General features: G+C 50.1%; 1 protein-coding gene across 4 annotated transcripts in view; it reads left to right on the forward strand.

Moving 5' to 3' along the window:
• Positions 1 to 12,201, forward strand: part of GMPR (guanosine monophosphate reductase) — a 45,170-nt gene extending 32,969 nt beyond the window's left edge. For 3 of the 4 annotated variants that reach the window (XM_025890946.2, XM_025890950.2, XM_025890947.2), the window contains 3 exons: positions 2,483 to 2,525; positions 5,612 to 5,771; positions 9,518 to 12,201. In XM_025890946.2, coding sequence (XP_025746731.1) covers positions 2,483 to 2,525; positions 5,612 to 5,771; positions 9,518 to 9,698 — 384 coding nt within the window. In that variant the 3' untranslated portion in view covers positions 9,699 to 12,201. The remainder of the gene's footprint in view (positions 1 to 2,482; positions 2,526 to 5,611; positions 5,772 to 9,517) is intronic. The other variant, XM_025890949.2, reaches the window with a different exon arrangement.
• Positions 12,202 to 16,258: the final 4,057 nt, after the last annotated feature.

Below are 16,258 nucleotides of genomic sequence, written 5' to 3' on the forward strand. Positions count from 1 at the left end.
CTGGAGCTTGAGACCAACAGGGCACAGCCCCAAGTCCTGTCACTGTCTTCCCATGGGCGGCTTGGGCCACGTACCTTAGAAAGACCATTTGTGAAATGACCATTCCCTAGCACCCCGTGGCCCTCCGGGGGTCAGAGAAACTACACATGAGTGCAGCTACACCTCATTTTATCGAGCTTTGCTTTATTACACCTCAAAGAAACTGTGTTTTGTTGTTGTTTTTTTTAAACGGAAGATCTGTGGCAACCCCACCTCTGGGACAAGCCTCTTGGCTCCGTTTTTCCAACAGTATTTGCCTGCTTGGTGTCTCTGTGCCGCATTTGGGTAATTCTCAGAAAATTTCAAACTTTTTCATCCTTGTATTTGTTAACAGCGATCTGTGATCGGGCATGACGGTTCGCCCAAAGCTCAGGGGATGGTTGGCATCTTTTAGCAATAAAGTATTTTTTAACTAAGCTGTGTACCTTTTTTTTTTTTTAGACAGTAACGCTCTTCTGTCTGCACTGGGAAACCACCAAAGTCATTTGACTCGCTTTATTGTGATATTCGCTTTATTGCTTGTGGTCTGGAACCAAACCGGCAATATTTCTGGGGTGTGCCCGTCACAGACACGATGGAGGAAATAGTTCCAGGCAGTAAATATTCATAAAAAAATAGAGTTCAAGCTTTGACACCTACCTTTGGATCTGAACTGCAAAGAAGTGATGAGACAGAAATTGAGTTACAGCTTGTGGGGTGACAGACCTCAAAAGCATTATGATAAAAAAGGGAAATGAGTCACAGAGACCCCTGTTCTCCATGGGAAGTGCTATTCATAAAGTGGTTCATCTTGCTTGGCTAGATGCCCTCCAGCTCTTGGGGTACACACCAGTGGTTCAACCCACTTGGCTAGATGCCCTCCAGCTCTTGGGGGGCGCACACCAGTGGTTCATCCCGCTTGGCTAGATGCCCTCCAGCTCTGGGGGCACACACCAGTGGTTCAACCCACTTGGCTAGATGCCATCCAGTTCTGGGGGTGCACACCAGTGGTTCATCCCACTTGGCTAGATGCCCTCCAGCTCTTGGGGGGTGCACACCAGTGGTTCATCCCGCTTGGCAAGATGCCCTCCAGCTCTGGGGGCACACACCAGTGGTTCAACCCACTTGGCTAGATGCCCTCCAGCTCTGGGGGCGCACACCAGTGGTTCAACCCACTTGGCTAGATGCCATCCAGTTCTGGGGGTGCACACCAGTGGTTCAACCCACTTGGCTAGATGCCATCCAGTTCTGGGGGTGCACACCAGTGGTTCATCCCACTTGGCTAGATGCCCTCCAGCTCTGGGGGGGGCGCACACCAGTGGTTCATGCCGCTTGGCTAGATGCCCTCCAGCTCTGGGGGCGCACACCAGTGGTTCATACTGCTTGGCAAGATGCTCTCCAGCTCTGGGGGCGCACACCCCTTCCTGCTGATTGTGATGCCAGATAGCCTCGGGCAGCCTGTGTCCTTCCCAAGGCTGGTCTGACTCCTTTCTGGGTGGGTCCCACCTTCCAGGGACAGGTGCTTGCCTCTGAGACCTTGGTGTTCCTCCCAGACCCACCCTGAGCTCAGGGCTCTGTCATCACGCCAGCTTCCCCCCCGCCCCCGCCTCCCCCGGAACCTTTACTTCTTTACCTCTCTCTCTCTGGGGTCTGGCAGCAACTCCGGGCCACCCTCGCTGGCCACCTTCTCCTTGGACGTCACACAGGCCAAATTGGGAATAGCAGGTAGCAGCTGTTGGTAAGGATGGCCTATGGGCTCTGCATTCTAGAAGCCCCACACTGTGCTGCTGGTGCTTCACCATAATCTCCATGGCTGAACCGTGCTGGGCAGCCCAAGGTGAACCGTCTTGCTGGGCATTCAGCCAGCCCCGGGCGTGCGCTTTCTATGGGTAGAGTGGGGATCAGGAATGCATGTTCAATTTTTAAGCTAACTGGGCCCATTACAAGAAGGTAGATAGGGGACCCATGGAGGGCCTGGGAGGATAAAGGAACTCAGTGTCCTTTCCCCAGCTCTTAAAATAATCCAGCTTTTGTACTAAATAAACCTCACTTCAGGCCAGGCAAGGAAGGAAAGGGGGACTTTTGAATGAGAGTGAATTCAGGAGGTCCTGGCCAGGCGTGTTGTGTAAGGGGGATGGGCGGGGGATGAGGTCTCTGAGCATCTCCTGCTGCCTCCTGCTTGCCTGGGCTTCCAGGGCAGGCTGAGGGGGGTGGGGGGCAGGGCGGACCTGGAGAGGAAACCCCAAGAGGTTGGGGGATGGAAGGTGCCGTATGGAGGGGAGCCAACTACGTCCAAACACGGTGAGTGGGGAATGCTGGGCCCGGGCTCTGAGGCTTGCTGTTTTTGGCTGGGGGGGTGCTTCCGGAGAGCCCGTCCTGATGACCAAATCGCCCCAGGGGAGGGGGACAGCCTGGCCCAGCGCACCGCCGCTGACCCCCTCTCCTTGTTTTTTCCTCTTTGAAGGACGGAGGCTGCACATGTCCAGGAGATGTCGCCAAAGCCTTTGGTAAGGGGACAGGTGGGGGCGGGTGGGAACTCCCCTGCCGCTGTGTGCTGGCCTCCAGTGGGAACCTGAATGAAGAGGCGGGACGTGTTGGGAAATTTTGGGCCAGTCCTGAGTTTCCTGTTCCCTGGATTTCAGCCCCAGTTGGCCGGAGTCCTGATGTTGGTTTGGTTCAGCCGAGCGGGTGGGCGGAGTGCCCAGGGGATGAATGGGGGGTGGGTGTCCCGCCAGCCTGCAAGCCAAGAGAGGATGAAGTCATGGCTTAGGGGCCTGTGGAAGAGGCCAGGACCAGGTCGGAAGCACAGCGACTTCAGGGAGGGTCTCTGGGGCCTAACTCGGGGCAACCTTTTGGGGAGGACTGGAGTTCCCCCAGTGGTTTCTCCCCGCGGGGCTGAGGAGCCCGTGTCCCAGCAGGGGACAGCAGTGTCCAGCTGTGATGCAGTTGGGGCTTTGGGGGCCTCCTGGCCTTTTCTTGGGAAAACGCTAGGCAGCGGCTCCGCGTGCTGCGCCCAGTGCCACCTGACCTTGGCGAACCGCGTCCGACATCGGGGCTGGCTGCACAGCTGGGGACGCCAGCCTGGCAAGTGGGAGCTGCGTGTGCCCATGGGGGACAGAAAAACAACCCGCATGGCCCCACTCCCCTTTCTGAGGCCAGGGCCAAGTTCACAGTTCACTTTTTTCCTTTTTTTTTTTTCCTATGGAGGGGAACTTTCTGTCGGCGCCAGTGGCCCCTTCGCCTTACCTGCACTGGGCAACTCCTGTGTTTTTTGACCACTGCTTCAGAGACCTTCCCATAGACTGTCTTAGGTTTAGGCACTGGTTCTCTCTGTCTCTCTCTTTCTTTTAATGAAACACTGATGGTGACAAGGAGACCGGAGCCATGTTCTTAGCAGCGGGGTTTTGTAGCAGCCCTGGGGAATGTCATGAAAATGGGCGGCCTTCTCACGTAATCCCCTTCTGATCGGGCATCTTGGTTATGGAAGGGAGCACACGGGTCATGTCTGTCATCCAGGGTGCCTACTTTGTAGTTGAGAATGAGGCCTGAGAGGTGGGTGACAAGGTCAGGGTCCCACAGCCGGCGGTCGAGCAGGGGGCGTCAGGACCCCCTGCGCCACTTGTGTGCCCACCCACCCTTTATCTGGATCATTAGCCAAAGACACTTTGGTCACTGATTTTTGAGCTGAATCTACTGAATGCTGTTGGGTGCTCCCGCCTGGGCGCCCTGCACGGAGTAGGAACTGGTGCACTTTTAAAAGTGACCAGCTGGTTAAGAAGGTGCCTTGTAGGTAACAGTTCCTGGTCTTTGGAGTCACCTCTGGCATCTTTCCCTTTGCTCTTCTTCCAGGGAGTGTGGGCTTTCCTGTGCTGAGGGTCAGCGGAGGGAGGGAGAGGAACTGCGTCAGGGAGAATGTTGGTGAGGGAGGGACGTGAGAACATTCCGAAACAAAAACAATTGGAAGCCTCTTCAAAGCGTTGTTGGAGTGGATCTGTGCCCTGCGTTCCTGCTGTTGACATCTGCTACTCGGGTTGTGGTCATTCGGAGGCCTGGCTGGACACCGGTTTTCCTCTGCCCCCTCAAAGTCATGACAGGGCAGGTGGGGTGGGGGGCAAGGATCTGGTCTTCATGTTAGGGACCCCAGATTGCTGGGTCTGCAAAGCTTGTAGCCGAGTAGAAAGGTCCGGTTGTGCGTGGCTTGCCTGAGGACCAGGCCAGGGGGCCCGCCCTGCAGAGCTGGCTTCCCTGTAACGCTCAACAGGAGGGGCCGTGACACCTGACGCAAACCCCAGGGTCGTGCTGTAAATACCTAAATGACCCACTGGAAGAGGTCATAGGCCACTTGTCAAGGGTACCTGTGCTCGCTCCCCCTCCTTGTCCTTCATCCTAATTCTGTATCCTGATGTGCTTGCGTTCTAAATGCAAACCCTCAACGGGACATAGGAGACGTTCATAGTCAGAGGGGAGACTGTAGCATCACCATGAACAGGATGGGGAATGGTGGTATTGCTAGTTTTTCCACATACACCTTTTCCATTCTTGACAAGTAGTTATCATACATCTGCCGTATGCCGTGTCCTATGATAAACACTGGAGAAGCAACTCCATACTATATATCTATATCTATATCTATATCTGTATGTACAGATATATAGATGATAGATAGATAGTATAGAACACTGTGGCATGCTGAGAGAAAGAACAATCCTCCTTTTGTCCCCCCAAATAAGTCTCAATGGTAATAAGATCCTCCGCATACATTTGCTACTGAAAATTGAAATAGCCCATCCAAAAAATTTTTATTACAATTCCAGTTTGGGGGAAAACCAGAAAATCCAGCCTAGGTACCCTGCCCTAATTATGCTCTGGCCATACCACCCCATTGTTCTCTGTGTATTCCTTCTGCACAAGTTACCTGGCTTCCAATTTTTGATGTTGGGTTTTAGCTTAATGACTTCAGGCTTCTCAAACACGCAGGCAACACTTAAAACCTATTAGTGCTTCCTTAGGTCACATCAAAAAGTGGAAGTCTACTGAAGTCATTCAAATGCAGACTACAGGAGATATCTATCTATCTATCATCTGTCTCTCTCTCTATATATAATTAAGTTTGTCTTCTTAGTACCCGGTCTCCAGTGTAGGAGTTTCAGTCTGTTCTGAGGTCTTTCGTGATCTACACAAGCCGAGTGTGAGGGTGCTGCTAGCCTAAGGTAGACCAGATGCCTGATGAGGGCACCGGAGGAGAGACTGGGCAACATGCTGTAGGAAATGCTGCCCAGTTCTTAATGCTGCTTTGATGATGAGACTTAGACAAACTGTGTTTGGAAAGTGGTCATCGTCAGTCGTCAGTTACCATTCAGGACTGTCCAGTGTTTAGCCTTTAGCTGCATTTCTTTCTCAGTGTCCAGAGTCTGTCTCCCCACATGGCAGGCCTTCTCCACTTTTTCCAGAAAGGGAGAGGTTGAGCTTTTCTCTTGATTATTGCTGGGAGTCAGGAGGGGTGAGTTGGAGTAGCTTGTCGATCCTTCTACAGCCGGTTTTCTCTGAGCTCTTTTCCCTATGGCTGCTTTTTGTCCCCACCGTTGGAGTTTAGGAGCTGGAGCGGATTTTGTCATGCTGGGAGGGATGTTTTCAGGCCACACGGAGTGTGCCGGAGAGGTGATCGAGAAGAATGGGCAGAAGCTCAAGCTCTTCTACGGAATGAGCTCCGAAACGGCAATGAAGAAGCATGCAGGAGGGGTTGCTGAATACAGGTAGGTCTCGAACATCAACTCTGTTGACACTGACGTGCTGTGGGAAGGAGCCAGAAAACATATCCTGCTTCTTTTTAAATAGCCCCAGTTTTTATCCAACTAGCATTTGCTGTGTTTGGGGCCCTCAAAATGCAGTGCAGAGCAGAAGTGTTCTGGGACGGGACGGAAGCGTGATGAGGGGGTATGTGTGAGCAGGTAGGACTCCTGCTTAACCAGACACTCCAGACTTGCCGGGGGTTAGGCAAGAATATTTTTCCTTGTCCTGGTAGCTCTGAGCTAGCTCCGAAACCGCCCATCTCTAGCCTAGAACGAATTTGGGCTGTAAGAATTGGGTTGAGGAATGGGTTTCCCATTGCATATGAAAACAGGTGTGTGTGGTACACACCACCGCATGGAGGTTAGGCCTTTCTGGAAGATGCCGTGTTTCCCCTATGGTAGGACTCTCACCTGCCTCCAGGCTTTGACGGTTGACATCGGTAGCATATTTAGCCATTTAGTTGTGTTACTCACTGCAGAAGAGTTGCTTGCTTCTGGTTTTTTGTGTTATTTCCCCCAAATCCACGATCCCCAAACATAACCTGGCCTTTTCTGTTTCACTTCATCTTAATTGTCCACATGTGTGTTTGAAGAACCTTAGAACAGCACGTATCTACTCCCTGGCCCTGTTCCCTAGAAGCTGCCATTGCTTCTCATCAACATTAGCCTGATGACAAATCACACGAAGTGGACAGGACGGAAGGTCTTGCTTCCCCAGAAGGAAGTCTGCTGGGAGGGAGGGATTGCCTTTCTCCGGGAAGCCTCGGGCACTGGGATGGGAGCTCAAGCCCTCCCTGGTGGACACCCTCCATTTCCTACCACTCTTCCCACGTCCCCTAGCTTATCTCGAGAATCTGGGATGCAGGGGTGTTGTATGAGCTTCAAACACTGCTGGAGGTAAAATCTCAGAACCCCACTGAGATTCACAGGCGCCCGGGCGGGCGGGAGGCGTGGGGTACTCCGCCAGAGTTCTGTGCTTCAGTCTGGGGGGACTGGCGGACTGATGTCCATTCTCATTCTTCAGTCTCGTTCTCCTTTTCCAGGCGGCGGACCTCAGTAAAGAGGATGTGACAGTGTGGGGAAGGCAGGGTGGAAAAGAGGCATAGGAGACTAGGTCTCTACCCTCATCCTGGAAAGGAGGACTCTCCTTCCCGTGCAGCCTCAGAAGTCTCTTGCTCCCATGTGGTGCCCGATGGAGGAGGTTGCCCAGTTTATGAGGGTGGGCAGGGGGAGGATCACTGCCTCGGTGCCACCCTGGACCTCTGGTCCAGAAGCTTCACGCGGTTTACCAGCAGCCGCTGTCCCTGTCCCCGGGCCCGTGCCGTGTCTGCTATGTGCTGCGACGTTCCGTGGAGCCCTCATGGTTCCAGCACCCCTAGATGCTTTGCCTGGAGGACACTCTGCCCTCTAGCTGTTGCATCTGTTCTGGGTTCTAAGGAAACTAGACAGAGGAGGGCAGACCAGCCTGTGCCACATAGGGAAGCTGAGGCCCCAAAAGAAAAATCCTCTCCTGTAATTTTAGCAGGGTTTAGACAAAACAGAAAATAGAAGATTCTGGAAGCGGATTCAAATCTTGGACTGGAAGGGCAAGTACTGAAGGAATTTGAACATCAGTCTGGAGGCAGCCTGAGCCCTGCAGGCTGCCTCTGTTTTTCTCTCCGTGTCTCTGCCTCTCTGTGTCTGTGTGTCTGCCTCCCTCGCCCCCTCGCCTTTCCCTGGAAGTTTGCAGCCCCATCCGCACAGTTTGCTCACAAGAATCATCCTCCTTTGACGCTGGTATTTAATTAAGGCAAAGCTATTTCTGCTTCGCTGGTCCCTTCCCGGCCATTAACCATTTATGCCCCACGCTGTCCCTGGGAGACAGATCAAAGTACCTTTGTTTACCAGACGAGACGACGTGCGCCTCAGTGATAGATGACTTGCAAAAGGGGACCGTCCCCCGTCAGCAAACAACGATGAGCATCCAGATGACTTCCAGCAAGCCCCAGGCGGGCCATGGAAATCTCTTTCAGAAGAGAAATGGTGGTCGTTGTGAGCCCAAGTGCAGAGGTGGTGGTCTCGGTCACTGCACGCGGTGACATGGACCGGCTTGGGTGTGGCCAGGCCTGGGCGTCGGAGCTCGGTGCTCTGAACCGGCCACGAGGCCAGCCCTGGGTCTAGTCAGTGGTTTAGGGAGGTAGATTTCGTTGCACTTAAGGCCAGTCTTGCCTGTATGGATTCCAGTGCTCGAGAATTAATACCATCTTGAGATTCTAGGCAAGGAGTTTCTGATTGAGAGACGCTGTTTTTTTCTTGTTGAAGAGACCAACCAAAGAAAGTTCCAGAATTTGGTTAATTGTGAGACTTTCTAGATTGCCCGGGCCTCAGATGAGGGCTAGAGTTTTGCATAGGTTGGACATTTCCTTCTTGTAATGCCCCCTCCAAAGGCAAGTCTGGACTGCATGTCCGTGCCACTTAGTGGGGCTAGAGTTGTGCATTTTACGGATCTTCCTCAACTTAAGCCCGGGGCTGCGTCCCAATAAACCCATCTTACGGGGAAAATATGATAAATTGAAATGCATTTGAGACACCTAACCCCCTGAACATCCTAGCTCAGCCTGGCCTACCTTAAATGTGCTCAGAACACTTAGGGTAGCCTACCGTGGGGCAGAATCACCCAACACAAGGCCTGTTTGATAATAAAGGGTTGAATTTATTGAATATTCTGAAAAACAGACCGGTTGTACGGGTGCAGAGTGGTTGCTGCCCCGTCCCAGTCCTGGGGCTGATGTCTCTGTAGGCACCGGTGACCCGCATCACCGGTTGGGGTTGTTGGCACATCGCCAGCCTGGGAAAGGATCCAAATTCAAAATTGAAAGTATGCTTTCTACTGAGTGAATATCGCTTTCCCACCATGGTGACCTCAAACCATCGTAAGCGGGAGGCTGTCTGTATTGATACCTTCCTCCTCCTCTTGATCGGCCTCTTTGAGGACACTCGGGGTCTGCTTGGAGAGCTGGTGTTTGGGTGGGCGAAGCTCTGGGCTTCTGTTGTTGATCGGGGAGTGAGAAAAGAAGAGGCAGTGGCCGGAGTCGTTCAAGAGGTAATCTGCCAGGGCTGGTCTTCCCCTGGGGCATTTGGGACCCTGGGTCAGTCAGATGCTGGTGTCAGGATGAAGCTGGAGGAGAAAGGTGGAGTTGGTTTCTCTTAGGGGCAGAGTGGGGGCCCCAGTGTGAGGGGGACATCCGAGAGTAAGGTGTGGGTCCACTTCTTCCAAGGCTGCTGACGAGGACTTTCTTTTCCCAGCGCCCCTGGCAGCCAGCAGTGAGGCTGTGCACTTCGGGTGGGAGGAATGCATTCATCTGAGCTGCTGGTGTGAGCAGCTCGCATTTGTAGCAACGTGGGGGTCAGATGGCGGCATTTAGCTACCTGAGTGCCTTGGAGGGGGGTGCTGTTGGCTGTTGAAAGGGCTAAAGCTGGGAATAATTCCGCCTGGGTTCTTTTTTAAGAATTTTTTATTTATTCATTTGAGACAGAGAGATACAGAGAGAGAGTGGGGAGAAGCTGAGCAGGGAGCCCGACGTGGGGCTCGATTCCAGGACCTGGAGATCATGACCCGAGCCAAAGGCAGACGCTCAACCGTCTGAGTCACCTAGGTGCCCCCTGGCTGGGTTCTTAAAGGGAAAAAAAAAAAAAAAAAGATTAAAAGACAAGTTTCCTTTTTCTTTCAGAGCCTCTGAGGGCAAGACTGTGGAAGTGCCTTACAAGGGGGATGTCGAAAACACAATTCTGGATATTCTTGGGGGACTGAGGTCTACCTGCACTTACGTGGGGGCCGCCAAACTCAAAGAGCTCAGCAGGAGGGCGACGTTCATCCGGGTGACGCAACAGCACAACACCGTGTTCAGCTAACCTTGAGGATGAGGTGACGTCCAGCTCGTGGAAGCTTCCACGCACACCTGCTTTCCCACCGCCCTCATGTTACGTCAGAGTTTCTGGCCGCTCCTGAATGGTGGACTACTCCCCAGAGGCTTTGGGGCTCCCTTGGTGCCTTTGGGGGCGGGGGCTGGAAGCAGGGCACTGACCGGGTCAGTGGTCAGAGCCCAGCTGCCTGGAACTCATAACCTCATTGTTAAAACTAATTCCCCTTTTTCTTTCATTTCTTTTCTTTTCTTTCTCTCTTTCTTTTTTTAAAGAAAAATGGTTTCACTTTAATATAATGCAATTATCTTAAGACTTGGTGGAGTGCTGGAGTTTGCATTTGCAGAAACAAGTTGTCAGGGGAGCTTGGGGGTTTTCTACCTTCTTCCCACGCTTGGTTGTTAGCGGTCGAGGCACGGCGGGAGGAGCGAGCAGGGGAGGATGGAGGCGGGGGAGGGGGGTCAGAGTCACTGGGCTCCCCTCCTCCGCTTCTGGTCGCGCCTGCAAAGGACGAAAGCGCCCGCCTAGACCCATGAACTTGAAGAAGTGGTCTCCTGCGGATAGGAGGTGTGGTGATGTGTTTTCACCACCTGCGTTACACGTGCCTTTTGGGAACAGGTGTCTGGCCCTGTGGGGTCAGTGTTGCTTTCGGGACGCTGTCCCTCTCTTGGTTTTTCATTGAGTTTTGTTTTCCTTCCTCTCTTCCCTCCTCAGCCCCAACCTGTCAGGCTGGCCTCTCTCTTAAAGAGAATAGACATTATCTTGAAGTTCACGGGATGTTTTCTTGGAAGGTTAGCCACCCAAAAATTGGCAAGTGGAATCCTTACTGAAACACAGCGCAAACCTTGCCCAGCGGCTTTCTACAAGTCAGTGGTTTAAAATCTGAGTTAGAAATACGTCCTTGTCAAGGCCATTCATACTTTCGAGGAAGGACCACATGGTATTCACCGACTGGTAACAGTGGTATTTCCTTGGAGAATGGACCCATGGCCTTGGAGGAATCCTACAGACCGGCCACCACCACACTGGTTTAAACGGTGAATATGGATTAACGATGACCGGTCACTGCTTCTGGAGCATACCCTGAGTAATAGGACTGGAAAATATATGCAGACCAGGATGTTTTACTTTATTTTCTTTTGAATGAGGCTTAACGAACCAGACACAAGAGTCCATTGTCCTTGAAAAAGCAAGCGACTACCCTGGCGTAGAGAAGGGTCACACGGCGCTACCGTTTAAGGACAAATTAACGGCCTGAGGTCCCTTGTGAACTGCCACTAGAGGAAGGATCCATCCAGGCCATAGTGCTCCAGGAAATTATAGGTCCATTTGTAGTTTCATAAGAATCCGTTTAAAGGCCCCCAGCAACTCGAACTCCGTTGTGCTACTCCCCCCTCTCAATCCATTGAGAGTAGTCCTCGGACTCGTGGAAACATGAATGGGCTGGAGGGTGTTTAACATACAGAGCGAGGTGTGGGGTTTGCCTGGAGGCACCCCACCTTTCCTGTTTGCTTGTCTGAGGTTTGAGGCCCACGCTACTACTCCTGTGGAAGAGTTTTTCTACTCAGGCCCTTCAGTGTGTTCATTTTAAGAGATTCTCTGTTGCAAAATAAGGGAGAGAAGGAAAGGTCTTAAACAAACCCATTCCGAATGCACCAGCAATAGTAAGGGGACTTTGAGGGCATAGCCCTGCCTGAGGGGGGCACAGCCAGCTTCCCTGCCACACCCAGAGTGGTCCCGGAGGGCCCCCCCCCGCCGGAGCCCACTAGAGGCTGTGCTCTTTGCAGAGACCTGTGCCTGCTTTATCCCTCTCGTGTAGAGCTTTTGCCCGCTTCATTTCCATGAGCTGGAGGACCGTCCTTTGCTCACCTAATTTTTAGGGAAGTGAGTCACTTAGAAGCAGAGATTTTGCAAACCTCACCCTGAAGCCTCCATTATGCTTTGTGTCCCACAGCCACGGGCCCCGGGGAGCCTGGACCGGGCTCGCCCTCAGCCCTGGTATCGGGCAGGATGCCTGAGTATCTGCGGCAACCTGCTAGCCTTCCTGCTTAGGAGTCTGGGGCGGGGGGGAGTCTGTGAATGAGCTGCCCTTCACCTTGGGCTGCTGCCTGCAGAATCTTAAGGCTGGAAGGATTCTATAGGCACACGTCTGGTTGGGGCTGAGGGGCTCCCGTGCATGGGTCCTGGGGGGATTATGTCCTGGGGCAACGGCTAGGAGTGGGCACGGTGCATGCTTGCAATGCAACACCCTTGAGACAAACGGGCTCCTCCGCATGCATGCCAGGGGCGGGGGGCTCGCTTGTCAAATTTCTGGAACTTTCTGGAACTTTCCACGGTCAGACCACAAACCAGTGTACAGCAACGCTGTTCCAGAATGTATCGATGATGGTACAGGAGTTCCATGAAGCTACCAAATGCTATTTAGAAACAAATCTCTCTTGTCAACAGCATTGTTCAGATAGGAGAAATAAAACGTGAACTGAATAAGTCAAAACATGGGCTGTTGAAATGTGCCTTTTATCTCAGACCTCGTCTCGGGCATAACCAAGGCATAACCAAGCCGTCTTGCCTTCCCCCTACGTCCCCCCCCCCCAAAAAAAAGCAGTAGGAAAAGCATTGCCTTGTGTCCCTCCTCAGCACACCAACCCAGTGCTCGCAGGGGCGCTGAGTGCGAGATTACGATCTTTTCCTCAGTCTCCTCTTTTCTTCAAGGACCTGACACAAGGACACACGTTTGCAATTGGCACTGTTATTTTATTAGTACGAGTATACTGAAACAATAAACTTGTACTGGTATACAGACAATTTATTTAAAACAATTTTGTTCAAATTTTGAATCAAACATTGTTTTATTATAATAATGAAATAATTTCTACCTAGAAAACCTGCAAGCACCATCAAAGAAAGGGACCATAAAATTCAATAAACAGACTCGAGTGTATCCTACAAATAGACACACCACGATTAGAAAATAGAATATGAATTCTTCCATTTTTTTTAATATTTGTTTTAAAAAAGCTAGTGCAAGTACAATATTTTACACTGGAATTACAGAGAGTATGCACGCATATGGAAAAAAGTTCTCCTGTCACAATAAAAGCTCTTAACTATGTATGCACTTAAAATTTTCTTTTCAATAAGGTGCAAAACATTCCTTCCCTAGTTCTCCTCTGTACTGGCCATATCAGTCTGATAGTGCCCTCAAAGTTCTGGTGTCTCTTTTCCCTTGGCCGGTGGGAGGCATACAATTGGAAGTTTGGTGGGTAATGATCTGATCATAAAACAGACGAGGGTCCGAATCTCAGAGATGGCCCTGGGGCCAGAAGTTAGGACTGTCTTAACCAAAGGCCCCCACGAATACTAGGCAGGGCTCTCCTGAAACCTCCATTCACTTGACCCTAAATGGGTTTACAGGTGAAGACCCAGGAGGAGGAAACCACCCGAAAAGGCCCAAAGGGCAGTATTCGCAGAACCGAATGTACGGGTGTCAAGTCCAAGGTTCACTGACTAATTTACCCCGCTCCTGGACCAGAGGATACCTTAAGATTCAGTGGTTCGGGTAGGAACCTGAGGAAACCTACACCCCCGACTTCTTGGTAACTGCTCTGTAAAGACCCAGCTCTCAGCCAGTGTCCGTCATCTCAGACTTGGTACTCCGGAGGACAGGATGCTCTCCCGGGAGGGATTACTGTAAACAGCGCTTCCAACGCCGGCCTTCAGACTGGCCATGGAAAAGGAGACAGGCTCGTTGGCCATCCAGACAGCAAACGAACACACAAACTAAAGGGGAAGAAAACTTGGGTGAAGTCTCCAATTATCTGCAGTGGAAGACTTGAGTCCTTTCAGATAGGAAAAGTTACGGAAATTCTTAGAGACCGTTACCATACAGATACTACCTATTGGCCAAATGCACTTAATTTTAATACAGCTGAACCATTTGGATGCAAGTCATGAAGGACATGAAAAGCTGAAGCCACTGTCCCCTCCCGCCATCGTACAGGTGAATGTCAGCTACCAGAAGCTTTGCATTTTAAAGGTAAGGGAGGGGCTGAGATTCTGAATTTAAGAATTGTTCGTGGGTGTGTTCAACACCCCGGCGGCTGTCCGGTTTCCACCGGCTGCCTTGATTTGGGGACAAGATAGGACTCTTCTGAGAAGTTGCTCCACATTGATTTTGGCCTCAAGATGAAAGGAAAAGCCCCCCGAAAAACTAAAGTAAAACTAGGCATTGAAACTGAAATTCATGTTTGATCCCCCCATTTAAATGAGGTGTGTGTGGGGGGGGGTGGGGGGAAGAAGGCTGAGCCTTTTTTTTTTTTTTTTGTCCTCATAATGAGTTCTGTTTTCCTGGTAGCTAGGATCCCTTGTTACAAACACTTCTTGTTCAGGATTATATTCTTTGGGTTTATTGGAACAGGAAGTGCTGAGGATGTCAAACGTGATCTCTGGAGAAAAAAAGGAGTTGCAAGGGCTTGAGAGTTTAAACCAAGAAAGGAGCTCAGAGAAGTACTTTCAGCACAGGAATGAACAGTATTCTCAAATTTCAGAATACAGAGTTGCCCTCCCTCGGAAGAGGGCTCTATGTAACAAAAACATAAAGGAAGCATAGGTATAGTTTAAGAGCCTTTTACGTAGTAATTCTTCCAGGCCATAACCACACAAATCTGATTATTTGAGACATGACGATTTTCTATATACAAAATAAAAAACCCAAAACATGTAACTTTCAACCTTTATGCTTTTTTTTTTTTTTACAAACAAGGTATGAAACTCATTGTTTCAACAGATCCATGTCTTTCGAACACTGAATGAATCATTTCGACATTCATTTTTCTTTTGTGCAATTTTTGAGAACATTACCTGTACTCCTCAAAGTGAGTGCTTCAAAATTTTTTCTTCTTCAGCTTCTCAAATTAGGTGTACATTAAAAAAGAGAGAGAGAGAGAGAGAGAGAGAGAAAGAAAGTTCCCACAAGGTATAGTGCTACAAGAAAAGATCCTATCCTGTAAGGTAACATATTTGAAGCGAGGTCATCTATGTAAAAGAAATCTCAGCTCCGGAGTGGAGGTGTGCAAATTCTTTGGAGTTTCCCTATCAACAGAAACACAACACTGTCCGTGGAAAAAAGAGGAAACCAACCCAACACAATAGCATATGCACGTATGTGCTTTATAAAAAAGTATATTTTCTGTATATTTATTACTTGATGTGTTCCTAAATTCTCTATTTCAGAAATTCTGGGTTAAAAACACAAAGGTGGAAGCAAAGACTTCCAGTCCACTTTAAAAAATAAAAAGCGTAACTTCCTTTCCTTTTAGATTCCCACCGAAGGTGCTGGATTGGGCCGCCGAGACTGCCGCCCTGTCTTTCACCTGGAATCACCGTGGGTGACTAGGAAACAGAAGTGCAAAGCCTTCTGGGAGAGAACAGACCAGTTTGTTGAGCTGCTTGCGGTTCAGGAGACAGTAGCCATGACAACCAGCACAGCTCACAAAGCCTGGCCTCCTGTCCCAAGAGCTCTCCTGCTTCTCCCACATCTGAAATAGCATGGCATTAGTGTCTTCAAAAGCATTTTGAGATTTTTTTTTCTCTATGAAAGTAATAGGTTTCCTTAGTAGTCACAGATGTTAGAGGGTATTGTCAATTGTTTCCTTAAAAAACAAACAAAAATCCCAAAGCGACAACAACAAAAATAAATTTTGGCAACACATTTCAGTAAAGATCAAACTATGTGCAAAGAGTGAATTTTATGATTACTAGGAGCTACTGTTCACCTTGAACATGCAGCATTATATTGCAATGTATGCAGTATCTAAGGAGTAATCCACACGATGCAGGAAATCCAAACATTCCTCGGAGTTGTACAACCCTACTCCAGAGCAAGCCAAGTGCTGCTTCTGGACACACCAGTGTGTACCACACACACGCCAGCCCCGTCCCTGAGTAAGAGGTGAGAAAGGTTTCGCAGAGTTCCTTGTAGGGGAGAAAGAGGGATGCTGCCACTTCCTGGTGGGGGAAAAAGCCCAACACACTCACCTAACAGAAAACACAGAGGGTCACCATTCAGAGTTAGCCATGGGATCAACAGCCATAAAAAAAGAAAAAAAGAAAAAAATCAAATCCTCCCATACCAAACTGGGTTGAGCGGGGGAGAACCAAAAAATTGACCGACATAGAAAATTATCCCGAAAGTCTGAACGAAAATGCAATTTGGATTTCCACTTTACAGGGTTTGAGGTAAGTGGCATCCATCTCTGTATCCCCCACCCCCCTCCCCAGCGTGGCCCCAACAAACTTGAAATGGTTCTGAAGTGAAACATTCTAAAGAACAGTCATTTTATGTATTTAGAAATCCCTATAAAGAGAGGTTCTTGTTTGTTGGTTTTTGTCGTTTTTGTTTTCGCCCTGACTGATTTTCTTGGTGATCGTGTTCCATTGTAAATGCAAAAGGCCTGCTGTTAGTAGTTTAGAAATGGAAAACGGGAAAGAAAGAAGAACTAAAGATGGCTAGATATTGCAAAGTGGACATCGTACAGAGGCGCATGGCTGAT

Source organism: Callorhinus ursinus, unplaced genomic scaffold (assembly GCF_003265705.2).
Source record: "Callorhinus ursinus isolate GAN/ISIS: 27379988/994484 unplaced genomic scaffold, GSC_fseal_2.0 scaffold26, whole genome shotgun sequence".
Taxonomy (NCBI): domain Eukaryota; kingdom Metazoa; phylum Chordata; class Mammalia; order Carnivora; family Otariidae; genus Callorhinus; species Callorhinus ursinus.